This window comes from Jaculus jaculus, chromosome 1 (genome assembly GCF_020740685.1).
Source record: "Jaculus jaculus isolate mJacJac1 chromosome 1, mJacJac1.mat.Y.cur, whole genome shotgun sequence".
Classification (NCBI taxonomy): Eukaryota; Metazoa; Chordata; class Mammalia; order Rodentia; family Dipodidae; genus Jaculus; species Jaculus jaculus.
Window position 1 is genome coordinate 223421128 of NC_059102.1, and position 15783 is coordinate 223436910.

The following is a 15783-nucleotide window of genomic DNA, read 5'->3' on the forward strand; positions in this document are numbered from 1 at the left end:
ATCTGGAGAGATATCCAACATGGGTCCTTAGGCTTCACAGGCTAAGCCATCTCTCCAGCCCAACATCCAACTTCTCATTTCGTTTTTTTTTTTAATTTTTATTACCATTTTCCATGATTATAAAAAAAATCCCATGGTAATTCCCTCCCTCCCCCCCACACACACTTTCCCCTTTGAAATTCCATTCTCCATCATATTACCTCCCCATCATTTCGTTTTTTGAGGTTCTAGGTTGACCTGAAACTCATTCTGTAGTCCCAGGCTGGCCTTGAACTCACAGTAATGCTCCTACCTCAGCCTCCCCAGTGCTAGGATTAAAGGTGTGCGCCACCACGCCAGCCTTCATTGTCCACCTTGTTTGAAGCAGGGCCTTGGGCTCTCAGCTGTGTTTATCAGACTAGCTGCCCCTGAGCTTCAGGGGACCCTCTTGTCTCCCCTTCCATCTCACCTTGGGTACTCTGCAGTCAAGAAAGCACACGCTATGCAGCTCTACAGGGCTCAGGCCTGCACAGCAGATGCCTCCTCCCTGCTCCCCTCCCTCCTCTACCTTTCTGTTCCTTTTCTGTGCTGGGGTCTGGCTCACACTCTATCCTCAGCTGTACCCCAGCCCCCAACTTGGCTTTCCATATTCCTCTCATTAGACAGGGAGCCAGTGGGAGGGAAGGAGGCTTCCATAGTCCGCCCTGGCCTGCCTCTCCTTCAAGAGACAGACCTGCTTTTGTTTGAATGTTCCTACCAAAGTTTCATTCACTGTGGGAGGGAGGCAGGGAGGTAGAGAGAGAGTCTGCAGGGTGTTCATTCATCCCACAGGAAGATGGTAGCCGGGTAACATTCTCAGAACTTGCTTTGGACCAAACCAAATGTCTTCCATTGCCTTCTCTTCTGTTCCCAGAGCAGTTCTGTCTCCTAAAACCAAGTCTTTAGTAAACTAACCTTGGGAAGGGAAAATACAGAATATACTGAACCTTGGAAAGTGGCAAGAGTGAGAGGAGAGAGAGAGAGAAAGAGAGAGAGAGAGGGAGAGAGAGAGAGAGAGAGAGAGAGAGAGAGAGAGAAAACAACAGAAGCACAGAATGGTTGAGTGGCTTTCCTCCAGTCACACAGTGCAACCAAGTTATGAAGTTCAAAGTGTGGGTGTGTGTGCCGTGGAGACTACATTATTGTGTTGTGCCTCCCACAGTGATAACTTTTTTTTACTTCTGAGGTTTTAGGGAGGACAGACAGGCTAAATAGTCTTGTGGCAAAGTTCTGGGCATTTGACAATTGTTCAATAAAATTTAGTTGTTACCTTTATTGTTATTTCTTCCTGTAATGGAGAGGAGTGGGGTGAAATGTTACAGGGTCAAAGCCAATGAAGGTTGGCAAGGAGGCAGAGCCTGCTGAGGGTCATACAGCCACTCTCAGCACTCTGACACTTCCAATGGCCAGCAACAGTCTGGGTTGTGGGTCCTTGGATGTGGCAATGGTCAAATGATTCTCCCCCGCCTTTCTTTCCTCACTGCCCTGATGGGTTCCCCAGATCCAGGCTTAAGGCCTGCCCGCCCTGGGCAGGCAGCTGATGGCCAACATACTTTCCCTGGGTGGTGGCAGGCAGGGGGGCACCATAGGTCTCCTAGCCCAGCAGGCGTCAGCCAGGAACGGCTCCTGGGACCCCACCAAGCAGACACAACCCCTCTGGCCTGGCCTGGCCCAGCTCCTAGAACCACTGGGCCTGGCCTGGCGGGAAGTGTTACTGACTAGGACTTGGCCATGAGGTCCAAAACCTCCCAGCTAATGTGGAGCTGGGACTAGAGCTTCCCGCCTGGATCCTGTGACTAACAACTGTTGGGGTGCTAGGGGTGGGTGTGTGATGGATTGGGGGCTTCTTGCTTCCCAACTACCAAGCCTGGCTGTGGTGGTTTGTTTCCTTTCTGAATCAAATATGGAGCCAAGTGGCCCACACTTGCTATCCCAACACTGGGGAGGTGGAGGCAGGAGGCTCAAGAGTTCAAGGTCACCCTTGCCTACACAGTGAGTTCAAAGCCAGTCTGGGCTACATAAAATCTTAGCTCAACAAAACAAAACAAACAGTGAGTAAGAAAAAGCAGCCTGACCCTCACCTGTCCTCCCAGCTTTACATAAGACTTTCTAAAAAATAACAAAAGCAGCTGGACATGCTGGCCCACTCCTTTAATCCCAGTATTCACTCCTGAGGCTAAGGTAAGAGGATCACTGTGAGTTCGAGGCCACCCTGAGACTAAATAGTGAATTCCAGGTCAGTCTGGGCTAGAGTGAAACCCTAACTCAACAAATAAAAGAGAGACTGATTAAGAGGGGGAGGGGTTATGATGGAGAGTGGAGTTTCAAAGGGAAAAGTAGGGGGAGGAAGGAAATTATCATGGGATATTGTTTACAATCATGGAAATTGTCAATAAAAAATAACAAACATGGGCTGGGTAGGTGGCTTAGCGGTTAAGCACTTGCCTATGAAGCCTGAGGACCCTGATTCAAGGCTCAATTCCCCAGGACCCACGTTAGCCATATGCACAAGGGGGCACACGTGTCTAGACTTCGTTTGCAGTGGCTGGAGGCCCTGGCGCGCCCATCTTCTCTCCCTGCCTCTTTCTCTCTCTGTTGCTCTCAGATAAAAAATAAAATAAAATAAATAAATAACATGTGGAAATCAGTGTGGAGGTTCCTAAAACAGCTAAAGATTGATCTTCCATATGACCTAGCTATAGCACTCCTAGGCATATATCCTAAGGACTCATCTCATTTCCTTAGAAGTATGTGATCAACCATGTTTATTGCTGCTCAATTCACAATACCTGGGAAATGGAACCAGCCTAGATGTCCCTCAACTGAGGAGTGGATAATGAAGATGTGGCACATTTATACAATGGAGTTCTACTCAGCGGTAAAGAAAAATGAAGTTATAAAATTTGCAGAAAAATGGATGGATCTGGAAAGGATTATACTAAGTGAGGTAACCCAGGCCCAGAAAGCCAAGCGCCACATGTTCTCCCTCATATGTGGATCCTAGCTACAGATGATTGGGCTTCTGCATGAGAAGGAAAATATTTAGTAGCAGAGCCCAGTAAGTTAAAAAGGAGATATAAAGGGAAGAGAAAGGAAGGGAGGAGGGTACTTAATAGGTTAGTATTGTATATATGTAAGTACAATGATTGAGATGGAGAGGTAATATGATGGAGAATGGAATTTCAAAGGGGAAAGTGCGGGGGGGGGGAAGAGAAGGAGGGTATTACCATGGGATATTTTTTATAATCATGGAAAATGTTAATAAAAATTGTGAAAAAAAAATTAAAATTAAAAATTAAAAAAAAAGCAACTGGGTGTGGTGGTGTATGTGGTGGTAGGAGGATCACCATGAATTTGAGGCCACCCTGAGAATACTTAGTGAATTCCAGGTTAGTCTGGGCTAGAGTGAGACCCTACCTCATAAAACAAAAACAAGCAAACAAACAAAAAGAAAGTTAAAAAAACAAAATAATAATAACAAAAGCAGGGGCTGGAGAGATATCTTAGGGGTTAAGGTGCTTGCCTGTGAAGCCCAAGGCCCCAGGTTTGATTCTCCAGAACCCACGTAGTAAGCCTGATGCACAAAGTGGCACAGCATCTGGAGTTTATTTCTAGTGGTTGGAGGCCCTGGTGCACCTATTCTCTCTCTTCCTCTTCTTGAAAATAAATAAGTAAAAATATTTTTTAAAAGCTTTAAAATAACTGGGTGTGGTGGCACATGCCTTTAATCCCATCACTTAGGAGGCAGAGGTAGGAGGATCGCTGTGAGTTCAAGGCCACCTTGAGAGTACAGGTCAGCCTGAGCTAGAGTGAAACCCTACCTCAAAAAACCAAAAAAAAAAAAAAAAAAAATCTTTAAACTATAACAAAAGCAGGGATGGGGAGATGCTCGGTGGGTAAGGCACTTGCTGCACAAGCACGAGTACCTCAGTTTGGATTCTCAGCACCCACATATATGCCAGGAGTGATGGTGTGTGTCTCATCCCAGCACCAGGGAGACAGATCCCCCAGGCTCGTTGGCTAAATAATCTAGCCAAGTCAATGAGCTCCAGGTTCTGTGAGGGACCCTGTCTCAAAGAGTAATGTGATTTAGTGAGGAAGACACCTGACTCCAACCTCTGGACTCCATGCACATGTGTGCACACATATGTATACACACATGTAAATACTGAAAACAACACAAAGACCAAAAGCCACTGAGACATATCACTATAAATTCCACCTCAACAATGGCCATTGCATTCACAGTTAAGGGGACAGAGGCTCAGAGAGGTTAACTGACTTGCTCTGAGTCACACAGAAGGACACCTGTCTGCTGCTGTATCAAGAAGGTGGAGACAGGACTGGATGGCTTAGTGGTTAGAGGCACTTGCTTGCCAAGCCTGACGGATGAGGTTTGACTCCCCAGTACCTACGTAAAACCAGATGCACAAAGTGGCGCATGCATCTGGAGTGCAGAGAGTGGATTCAGCAGGTACAAAAAGTCCCAGGAAGACAGCTTCAGAGAATCCCTCTGTCACACGAGACCAGCATATGGTACACAGAGTCACTTGCCTGGAAGGGGCTTTAGGCCCAGTGGCATCCAGAAGGCAGGAGCACATGCCAAGCTGCCTTCTGGGCTCTGGCTGTTCCTTCTGCCTGGATTTCCTTTCTCATCTCTCCCCAGGGAGCCCAGCCTGGGCCCATGCCACGTGTACGCTGGTCCCAGCCCCGTGTGGGCCGCCATGTGCTCTTGCCCCAGCTGTATGAGGCACATTCGAGTCCTCAGATTGGGGCAGGGAGAGGGGTGGTTTTCCTGAGAATTCCAGTGCTGGCCAGCCCAAGAGCAGGGCCTCAGGTGTGCTGAAAGCCAAGGAAAACAGGAGGTGAGGTCATGGTCCCACGCAGGCAGCAGGCAGGGTGGGAGCCATGGGGATTTGGATTTCTCTGAAAAATGCCTGGACCGGGTGGGCTACTCCCAGCCAGCCATCCCCTGCAGGGCTGCCCTTCCTCCCTCACCCTCTGGAGCTCCCTATTGCCCTCCAAAGACAAATGGAAGCCCAGGACATTGGGATTGCCCTTCTTTCCCCTCACCTCTGGATTCTTCTCCAGCCCAAAGATCTCACTGACAGCCCAAGGTCTTTATCCAATGTATCATTGCTGCCTCAGGGCCTTCTCTGATGTTGTTGCCTTGTATTCAAATGCCCTTCTACTCTCTCTACCCTGGTGTATTCCTCCTCCAGAACCCAAATTCCACTTGGTTATATCTCCTCTTGGTCCCTTAGGGGACCCTCATCACTGGTGGGTGGCTGTCATTACAGCCCAGTGTTCTCTCTCCTCTGATGGTGTCACTCAGTGGGGCTGGGGGCTGGCTTCCTCCTGTGTAGCCAGTGGTTACTTAGCATAAGATATGCTACAATAAGTGCTTAGGACAGATAAATGAATGTGCCTGGAAATTTCCACACCATACTTTCCCCTCTCCGGTCCTTTTTTTCCTGGGCTGCCTTTTGAAAGAAGTCTTCCCTGACTTCTTAGCTTCCCAGGAGAACAGATCTGCCAGCGACTCCAGCTTCCTGTTGCCCCTTGCAGTGACCTGGGGCTTGTCACCACCGCCCTGGCCTGTTTCCCCTCTAGCAATGTAGGCTGCCAGTCCCGGATGACTGGTTTGCAGAGGGTTAACAACTCCAGGCGTCCAAGGTGTTTTATAGCTCAAGAGTGTGGCTGGCGCACAAGGGGAGATTTTCCCTGTTAACAGTCATTTTTATTTTTATTACAGGCTGTTCCCACAGCGCCTGGAGAGAAACTTGGATGGTTTGGCTTAGCGGGGCACAGAGCGCCAGGGAAGCTGAGGACCCCCATTATCGCCATCTTTTCCCTACCTCCAATAATAACCATCATTAACAAAGGCACTTGTTATCTCAACTGTTCAAGAAAGGAAACTGAGGCACATAAACACATTGATTTCTCATGGATTTTTCTTTTCATTTTTTAGAGAAATAGCAGGGAAAGGAACCCAGGGTCCCGCGCATGCGCAAAATAGGTATGCAAGGCATCGCTTAGCCACGCCCCCAGACCTCCTTTGTTGTTAAAGCAAGTGATAAGTGGGTGCCTGGAGGGAGCAAAGTGAATGGGTTCTGACCTTTCAGAAACTCGTGACTCAGTTTCCCCACGGGGCGCCGGTAAAGATTGTCTTGCATAAAACAGACATTCCAGGGCTGGAGAGATGGGTTAGCGGTTAAGCGCTTGCCTGTGAATCCTAAGGACCCCAGTTTGAGGCTCGATTCCCCAGGACCCACGTTAGCCAGATGAGCAAGGGAGCGCATGCATCTGGAGTTTTCAGTGGCTGGAAGCTTCGGCGTGCCCATTCTCTCTCTCTCTCTGCCACTTTGTGTCTGTCGCTCACAAATAAATAAAAATCTAACAGAAAAAAAAAAAACAGGGGCTGGAGGGATGGCTTAGCGGTTAAGGCGTTTGCCTACAGAGCCAAAGGACCCAGGTTCGATTCCTCAGGACCCACGTTAGCACTCATCTGGAGTTCCTTGGCAGTGGCTGGAGGCTCTGGCGCGCCCGTTCTCTCTCTCTCTCCTTCTTTCTCTGTCAAATAAACAAGTAAAATAAAATAAAATAAAATATTTAAAAAAAAACTTGCATAGGAGTGCGAATAGGGAGCAAAAACGGAGGGAGAAGTGGCCCCACTTGACTCCCAACCTTGTCATTCCTCTCCACTGAGCCCCCCCCCCCCCCCCGCTCTTAGGACTCAGTTCCCTGTGTGACCCACTTAGCCACAGGGCCTTCCGTGGCGCGTCCTTGAATACAGAGCCCAGCGCCTGTTTACCTTGCGGCTGGAGCTGGGCAGGGCCGTGGTGGGCCGCCCCCAGGGCTGGCCCAGCCGTGGGGATAAATAAGCCACGAGGCTCTTGAGCGACAGAGGGAACAGCCAGCGCCTGCCATCGCCATGGGCCCCGCCGCCTGCGTTCTCCTACTGTCCCTGGCCGCACTGCGCGCGTCGGGCCAGGGCCAGAACCCACTGGGTAAGCCTCGTGGGTGCCTCAGGTGGCCAGACGATCCTTTGAGAGGCTCGCGATTGCTTCTCTTAGGGATTGGGGGAACCACTCAGGACCCAGAAATCAGGCGGTGGGCGGAGGCTGGAGAAGCGCGGTGAACATCTGGGGGTTCCCAGAGCGATGACGGGGAGGGTTGGTGGGGGTTCCCCAGACCCCCGACGCCCCACTAGCGGTCCCTGTCGGTGCAGGCGGAGACTTGGCTCCGCAGATGCTGCGGGAGCTTCAGGAGACTAACGCCGCGCTGCAGGACGTGCGAGAGCTGCTGCGGCAGCAGGTGTGGGAACACTGGGGACTGTATGCAGGGGGGAGGGGGAAGCGCGAGCAGGGAGGCCTGGGAAAGGGGCTTAGTGAAAGGGGGCGCCCTGGGTTCCGTGGGAGAAGCCGCGGCGAGGAGAGGGAGGTTCCCCGCTGACGGTGCGCCCCGCCCCGCAGGTGAAGGAGATCACGTTCCTGAAGAACACGGTGATGGAGTGTGACGCGTGCGGTGAGCGCTGCTGAGCTGGGACGGGTGGACGGGAGCGGACAAGGGGAAGGAGCCGAGGAAGACGGAGACTGGCAGAGAGGGAGGGTGGAGGGGAGGCAGACAGACAGATGCCTACGGGACTTGCCACCAGGAGAGTTGGACGCCGGACAGCGGAGCCCGGGAGCAGACCCCTCTCTAGGGCTTGGCTGATAGGTTCTGCCCAGGGGCGTGACCACAACCGTCCCCCTCTCCTGTGCGTGGCCCCGCCCCGCAGGGATGCAGCCCGCACGCACCCCCGGCCTGAGTGTGCGGCCGCTGCCCCGATGCACGTCCGGCTTCTGCTTCCCCGGCGTGGTCTGCACCGAGACGGCGGGCGGCGCGCGCTGCGGCTCCTGCCCCGCGGGCTTCACTGGCAACGGCTCGCACTGTACCGACGTTAATGAGGTTCGCTGGCTTCCCGACACCCCCCCGCCGCCCTGACGCTTTCCCCGCCGCCCCTTCAACTCCCCTCCACCCCGACGACCTCCTCCAACACTGCGGGTGCCCTTCCAGACGAGCCCCTGGCCGTCAGGGGTGCAAACCCAGACGACCTCGCGATCATCCCCGAACGCCTGTCCAGACCACCCCCATCACCACTTGAGACATCAGCCCCGACCATCCCCTCTGTCGCCACTGGCGCCCACGCCAACGATCCTTTGGGCGTCAGAGGTGGCCTGCACCGACCACCCTCCCCACAGCAAGTTGTTGCCCAGCCCGACCATCCTTCTACCACCCAGAGGCACCCTCCTCAACCACCCAACCGACGCCGGGCCCGCACGCCTCGTCGACCACTGCCTCCATCGGCTGGGGATGCCCGATCCCCAAATTCCTTTCATCACCCATGAAAGAACAGCCCCCCTTCCAGGCACGCCCTTCTCTCAGCCTGGCCACTCACCTCCATCAAGACAAAGTCACCCGTGACCCTTGACACCGTGGCCTCCCTCCGTCCCTCGCAGCATCTCGCTGCAAGAGTTTAGCGCTCCACATCCACATCAGAGCTGCGGCTCTGACCCTTCGCGATCCCTCTTCCCCCAGTGCACCGCGCACCCCTGCTTCCCACGTGTGCGCTGCGTCAACACCAGCCCGGGCTTCCGCTGCGAGGCCTGCCCGCCGGGGTACAGCGGCCCCTCCCACGAGGGCGTGGGGCTGGCCTTCGCTAAGGCCAACAAGCAGGTAAGGGGCCCAGGAGACCCCAGGTTTGCGGAAGGGGTTTGGGGACGCTGGACTTAGGAATCTGGCTTTCCAAGCCGGCTGGAAGGGATGGGAAGGCTGCGCGAGGACGCGTGGGCCCAGTGGAAGGGGTGTTCGTGCCTGATGGGCGACCTCTGGGCCCCTCGGGTCCCCCTGCCGCCACCCAGGTATGCACGGACATTAACGAGTGTGAAACAGGGCAGCATAACTGCGTCGCCAACTCTGTCTGCACCAACACCCGGGTAAGGCCGGCCGGGTGGGGCGAGGGTGGCAGGTGGGGGTGGGTGAGTGAGCCCTGCGACAACCGCCCGCATCTGCGCATAGGGCTCCTTCCAGTGTGGCCCCTGTCAGCCGGGCTTCGTGGGCGACCAGACGTCTGGTTGCCAGCGGCGCGCACAGCGCTTCTGCCCCGACGGCTCGCCCAGTCAGTGCCACGAAAAGGCAGACTGTGTCCTGGAGCGCGACGGCTCTCGGTCGTGTGTGGTGAGTGTGGAAGCTCAGGCGGGGCATGGAGGTCCCGGGACGCAGCCGTCCGTTCCGGGCACCCACTGACATCCATCTGCAGTGCGCCGTTGGCTGGGCTGGCAACGGGCTCCTCTGTGGCCGCGACACCGACCTAGACGGTTTCCCCGACGAGAAACTGCGTTGCACGGAGCGCCAGTGCCGGAAGGTGGGCGTGGCTGCAGGATCCTAGTGTAGCATGTTGTGGGCATGGCTAAATGGCAAGGGATGTGGACCGGTCCTCTCACACCTACTGTGTCCGCCCCCAGGACAACTGCGTGACGGTGCCCAACTCAGGGCAGGAGGACGTGGACCGTGATGGCATCGGTGACGCTTGCGACCCTGATGCGGATGGCGACGGGGTCCCCAATGAGCAGGTGGGGCTGTGGGAGAGGCCATGGGTGTGACGGGTAAGGACTGTGCCTTCAAGATCTCCAAGGAGTGGAAGGCTTGGAAGGTGATTTCTGTCCCTCAGCTTGACCCTGTCATTGATCCTGTTTCTTAGGACAACTGCCCTCTGGTGCGAAACCCAGACCAGCGGAACTCGGACAATGACAAGTGGGGCGATGCCTGCGACAACTGCAGGTCCCAGAAGAATGATGACCAAAAGGACACCGACCAGGATGGCCGGGGTGACGCCTGTGATGACGACATTGATGGCGACCGTGAGCATAGGGGTGGGGTGGGGGTAGGACGGGTGCCTTAGGGACCAAAGGACATCCCAGGGTAGGTGGGATGGTGAGGCCTGGCCTAGTACCCCCCTGGGCTTGGCAAATCTCAGAAAAATGCAAGTCAGGCCCAGGGGAGATGGAATGCAATGTGAGGAATGCTCTCTTTCCCTATGCTGCAGCCAGGGAGATGGCTTTTCACAGATGGAGACAATGAGATATTCCCAGATCCCCAGTTTAGTAGCTCCTCTTAGGGAGAGCCAGGTCCCCTCGTGACCATTTTAAAAATATTTATTTATTGGAGAGAGAAAGAAAGAAAGAGAGGCAGAAGGAGAGAGAAACAGAGAATGGACACACGCCAGGGCCTCCAGCCACTGTAAATGAACTCCAGACGCATGCGCCACCTTGTGCATCTGGCTTACATGGGATACTGGGGAATTGAACCTGGGTCTTTAGGCATCACAGGCAAGTGCCTTAACTGCTAAATCATTTCTGCAGTCTCAAATATTCTTACTTATTTATTTGAGAGAGAGAGAGAATGGGTGCATCAGGGTCTCCAAACACTGTAAATGAACTCCAGACACATGTACAAACTTGTACATCTGGCTTATGTGGGTTCTGAGGAACCGAACCTGGGTCTTTTGGCTTTGCAGGCAAGCACCTTAACTGATAAGCCATCTCTCCAGCCTCTATTTTTTTTTTTTTAAGAGAATTGGCACATCAGGGCCTCCAAACATTACAATCCAACGCCAGACGTTTGTACCACCTTGTACACATGTGCAACCTTGCACATGTGTCATCTTGTATGTCTGGCTTATGAGGGTTCTGGAGAATTGAACCTGGGTCCCTTGCAGACAAGTGCCTTAACCGCTAAGCCATCTCAACAACCCCCCCCCTTTTAAAATATATATAACTTATTTATTTGAGAGAGAGGGAGGGAAAGAGGTGGGGGGTGTGAGTGGGTGTGGAATGGGTGCACCAGGGCCTCCAGCCACTACAAACGAACTCCAGGTGCATGCATCACCATGTGCATCTGGCTTACATGGGACCTGGAGAATTGAACCTGGATCTTTAGGCTTTATAGGCAAGCGCCTTAGCCACTAAACCACCTCTCCAGTCCCAACCCCTATTTTTATTTTTATTTATTTATTTGAGAGCGACAAAAAGAGAAAGAGGTAGAGAGAGAGAGAGAGAATGGGCACACCAGGGCCTTCAGCCACTGCAAATGAACTCCAGATACATGTGCCACCTTGTGCATCTGGATTACATGGGTACTGGGGAATCAAGCCTCAAACTGGGGTCCTTAGGTTTCACAGGCAAGCACTTAACTGCTAAGCCATCTCTCCAACCCCTATTTTTTTTAAATATATTTTTTTTATTTGTTAGAGACAGAGAGAAGGAGAGAGAAACATAGAGAGAGAATGGGTGCGCCAGGGCCTCTAGCCACTGAAAACGAACTCCAGACATATGTGCCACCATGTGCATCTGGCTTACGTGGGACCTGGAGAATCAAACCTGGGTCCTTAGGCTTTGCAGGCATGTGCCTTAACCACTAAAGCCAACTCTCCAGCCCTAAACATATTTTTAAAATATTTTTATATTTTATATTTTTATTTTTTGTTTTTTCGAGGTAGGGTCTCACTCTGGTCCAGGCTGACCTGGAATTCACTATGTAGTCTCAGGGTGACCTCGAACTTATGGCAATCCTCCTACCTCTGCCTCCCAAGTGCTGGGATTAAAGGCGTGTGCCACCACGCCCGGCTTTAAGATATTTTTATTTATTTATTTGAGAGAATGAGGAGAGAAGCAGAGAGAGAAAGTGATAGAGAATGGGTGCGCCAGGGCCTCCAGCCACTGCAAACAAACTCCAGACTCATGCACCCCCTTGTGCATCTGGCTTACATGGGTCCTAGGGAATTGAACCTAGATCCTTTGGCTTTGTAGGCAAGGGCCTTAACCACTAAGCAATCTCCCCAGTCCCCCCCCAAAAAATATATTTTGGTTTTTTGAGGTAGGGTCTCACTCTAGTCCAGGCCGACCTGGAATTCACTGTGTCTCAGGGTGACCTTGAACTCACGGCGATCCTCCTACCTCTGCCTCCCAGTACTGAGATTAAAGGCATGCACCACCATGCCTGGTCAAAATATTTTCTAAGGTAGGGCTTCACTCTAGCACAAGTTAGTTGACCCAGATTTCACAATGTAGTCTCAGGATGGTTTTGAACTCACAGCGATCCTCCTACCTCTGTCTCCCCAGTGCTAAGATGAAAGGATTCTGCCACCATGCCTGGTCAGGTTTAATTTTTGTTTATTTACATATTTACATGTGTGGGTGTCTGTGTGGGTGCCAGTGTGTGTCCATGTGGAGGCCAAAAGTCAACATAGAGGGTCTTCCTCAGTCACTCTCTACCTTACTCTTTGAAACAGGGTTGCTCACTGATTTGGCTATACTAGCTAGCCAGGGAGCTCCAGGGATCCTCCTGTCCCCACCTCCCAAGTGCAGAGATGTTCCCCCACACTTGGCTTGGCCATGCATTCTTTAAGTCCTCACAGAGTTGGAGCTCTTTCTCAGGCTGATTTCAAGCCTTTCCCTGGTGGCCCCAATCTTAGGGTCCTGTGTCCCTCTGATTTCTGCAGGGATCCGCAATGTGGCAGACAACTGTCCCCGGGTGCCTAACTCTGATCAGAAGGATGGTGATGGCGATGGTGTGGGGGATGCTTGTGATAACTGTCCCCATAAGGACAACCCAGACCAGGTGAAGCACAGTGGGGTGACTCCCCTGGGGTGAGCAACAGGCTGGGTGGCTATCTTGGCCACCCAGCATAGAGCACCCTGCTAAGCAGGACTACCTGAGTGGTGGTCCTCAGGGCCAGGAGGACCTTATTGCAGAGCCTGGGATGGGGGACGATTTCTCTGCCCTGACTGTGGACCCCTGGCCCTGCACTCTTCCAGAGGGATGTGGACCATGACTTTGTAGGAGATGCTTGTGACAGTGACCAAGACCAGTAAGGAGGCAACTTGGGGTAGGTGACTGGGTAGCCCTTGTCCGGTAACTCCAGTGTCTCAATGTCTAACTTACCCACTATAGGGATGGGGACGGGCACCAGGACTCTCGGGACAACTGCCCCACAGTGCCCAACAGTGCCCAGCAGGATTCAGACCATGATGGGCAGGGTGATGCCTGTGATGATGATGACGACAATGATAGAGTCCCTGATAGTCGAGACAATTGCCGTCTGGTGCCTAACCCTGGCCAGGAGGACTCGGACAGTAGGCAGAAGGCGTGGCCTGTATGGTGGGCGTGGGCAGAAGTCCCTGTGGGTGTGATCAGGAGTCAGTATGGGGGCGCTAGCAGCTGTGGTGGGCGGAGTGGTGCATGGCGTGGACGTGGCCTCACCTCCAGTAGGTCCTAGCTGAGTCCACAGTGGACAACTTGTTTCCTATCTCCTTTCAGGGGACGGCGTGGGTGACGCGTGCCAGGGCGACTTCGATGCTGATAAGGTTGTAGACAAGATCGACGTGTGTCCAGAGAATGCTGAGGTCACCCTCACTGACTTCCGGGCCTTCCAGACCGTAGTGTTGGACCCGGAAGGCGATGCTCAGATTGATCCCAACTGGGTGGTGCTCAACCAGGTAGGAGCAGGGTCTTGTGGGGGAGGTGGTTTGGGGATCTCAGGTACCTCACAAGCAAGGCCTTTAAGCTGGGGATGGGTAGCCCAGGGCATGCATGGCCACCCTGTGCCTCTTCTTTGACCTACCAGGGGATGGAGATCGTACAGACAATGAACAGCGACCCTGGCCTGGCTGTGGGTGAGATGCTGGGAGAGGCACAGCTGCTTGTGTAGGGAGCAACTTGGGGCACATAGACACGGAGGGGCTTCTGGGTTGGCCTGGATTCAGGAAGGGTGGGGTTGAGGGGATGTCTGGAGGGAAGGAGCACATGAGAGGTTGTAGGTTTGGTCATGGGTCTGGGTTCAGGGTTGGGATTGGGTGGGTGTGAGAGAGGTTGGGGCTCTGGGCCAGAATGGACTGGGGTGGGACCTGTGCTCTGATGGGATCTTGGGGTTGTATACTTCTGGAAGTACAGTCCTCCCTCCCCCTCTGCAGGTTACACAGCCTTCAATGGTGTGGACTTCGAGGGCACGTTCCATGTGAACACGGCCACTGATGACGACTATGCAGGCTTCATCTTCGGCTACCAAGACAGCTCGAGTTTCTATGTGGTGATGTGGAAGCAGATGGAGCAGACATACTGGCAGGCCAACCCCTTCCGTGCTGTGGCTGAGCCTGGCATCCAGCTCAAGGTCTCCTGGGGCTGCCACCATCACCCCCAAGCCTTACAGCCTCCCCCCACCATCATTCCACAGACCTCTTGGGCTTTTTTTTTCTTTTCTTTTTTTTCAAGGTAGGGTCTTGCTCTAGCCCAGAGCTGACCTGGAATTCACTATGTAGTCTCAGGGTGGCCTCAAACTCATGGTGATCCTCCTACCTCTGCTTCCCTAGTGCTGGGATTAAAGGCGTGCACCATCACACCCGACATTAGACTTAAATTTTTTTTTTTTTTAAGAGAGATAGAGAGAGACTGAGGAAGAGAGAATGGGCATGCCAGGGCTTCCAGCCACTGCAAATGAACTCCAGATGCATGCACCACCTTGCACATCTGGCTTATGTGGGTCCTGGGGAATCAAACCTGGGTTCCTTGGCTTCGCAGGCAAATGCCTTACCTGCTAAGCCATCATTCCAGCCCCTCTTAGACTTCTAACATCCCAGGAACTCATACTCTCATGTGTCCCCAGACCACCACTGCCCCTCTCCCCTGTGCATCCAAGTGCCCCATTTGGTCTCCCATCTCCCAAGGGTCTCCCATCTGCCTGCCCAGGAAGCCATGGTGCTCTGAGTTCTCTGACCCTCTTACCCTTGGGTGATCACAGGCTGTGAAGTCTTCCACGGGTCCCGGGGAGCAGCTACGAAATGCACTGTGGCATACGGGGGACACAGCATCACAGGTGCGGCTGCTATGGAAGGATCCCCGCAATGTGGGTTGGAAGGACAAGACATCTTACCGTTGGTTCCTCCAGCACCGGCCTCAAGTGGGCTACATCAGGTGTGGATCACTCTGTTGCCCTCGAGCTGGGCTGTGGGCATTCTACTTGGCCTCAGTGCTGGGAGGAGAAGAGTTTGTGGTTTTCTTCAGGAAGGAGGACCAACCACATTGGGCCAACAGTAGATGGTGTGTGCATTTTGGATCTGCTTGGGCACCTGGGTGCTCTGTGTAGTGATTGATGCCTATTCTTAGTGAGGGAAAGGGACTCTAGGAACACCCTCTGTTCCAGTCATCTCTGAGTGCGAACCAGAGACGAGTGTGTGTGGGGGGATAAGGCACAGGGATTCCATCTGACTGGGTTCCACCTACATGTAGGGTGCGATTCTATGAGGGTCCTGAGCTGGTGGCTGACAGCAATGTGGTTCTGGACACCACCATGCGTGGTGGCCGGCTGGGTGTCTTCTGCTTCTCCCAGGAGAATATCATCTGGGCCAACCTCCGATACCGCTGCAATGGTGAGCCAAGGGCCAGTGGGTGGCATATATCCAGAAGGTCCCAGAAGGCCCTCACCTGCTGTCCCTCTTTATACAGACACCATCCCTGAGGACTATGAGACCCACAGACTTCGGAGTGCCTAGGGACTGGAGTGGAGACTCTCTGCCTGATGGAGGATGGCTGCTTTACACCATGGGTGGTTTGGAGCCTGGCATTGGCCTGGATGGCCAGCTGAGGGTGGGGTGGGTCAGAGAGGCTAATAAAGTATTGTGCGGGGATTGACTGACTGGTCGTCACTTTAGGGGGGCAGTGTGGATGGGC

The 15783-nt window shown here is 53.3% G+C and overlaps 1 protein-coding gene across 1 annotated transcript; it reads left to right on the forward strand.

Annotated features, from left to right (window-relative positions):
* The first annotated feature begins 6917 nt into the window (after positions 1-6917).
* On the forward strand, positions 6918-15740 carry LOC101615764 (cartilage oligomeric matrix protein). The gene is made up of 19 exons (XM_004666008.2): positions 6918-7028; positions 7250-7335; positions 7494-7545; positions 7799-7968; positions 8599-8736; positions 8922-8996; positions 9079-9237; positions 9320-9424; positions 9525-9632; positions 9761-9920; positions 12560-12678; positions 12876-12928; positions 13012-13193; positions 13378-13556; positions 13685-13733; positions 14031-14227; positions 14855-15027; positions 15343-15482; positions 15559-15740. The coding sequence occupies exons 1-19, from the start codon at positions 6953-6955 to the stop codon at positions 15603-15605; spliced, it is 2268 nt and encodes a 755-aa protein (XP_004666065.1). The 5' UTR covers positions 6918-6952; the 3' UTR covers positions 15606-15740.
* Positions 15741-15783: the final 43 nt, after the last annotated feature.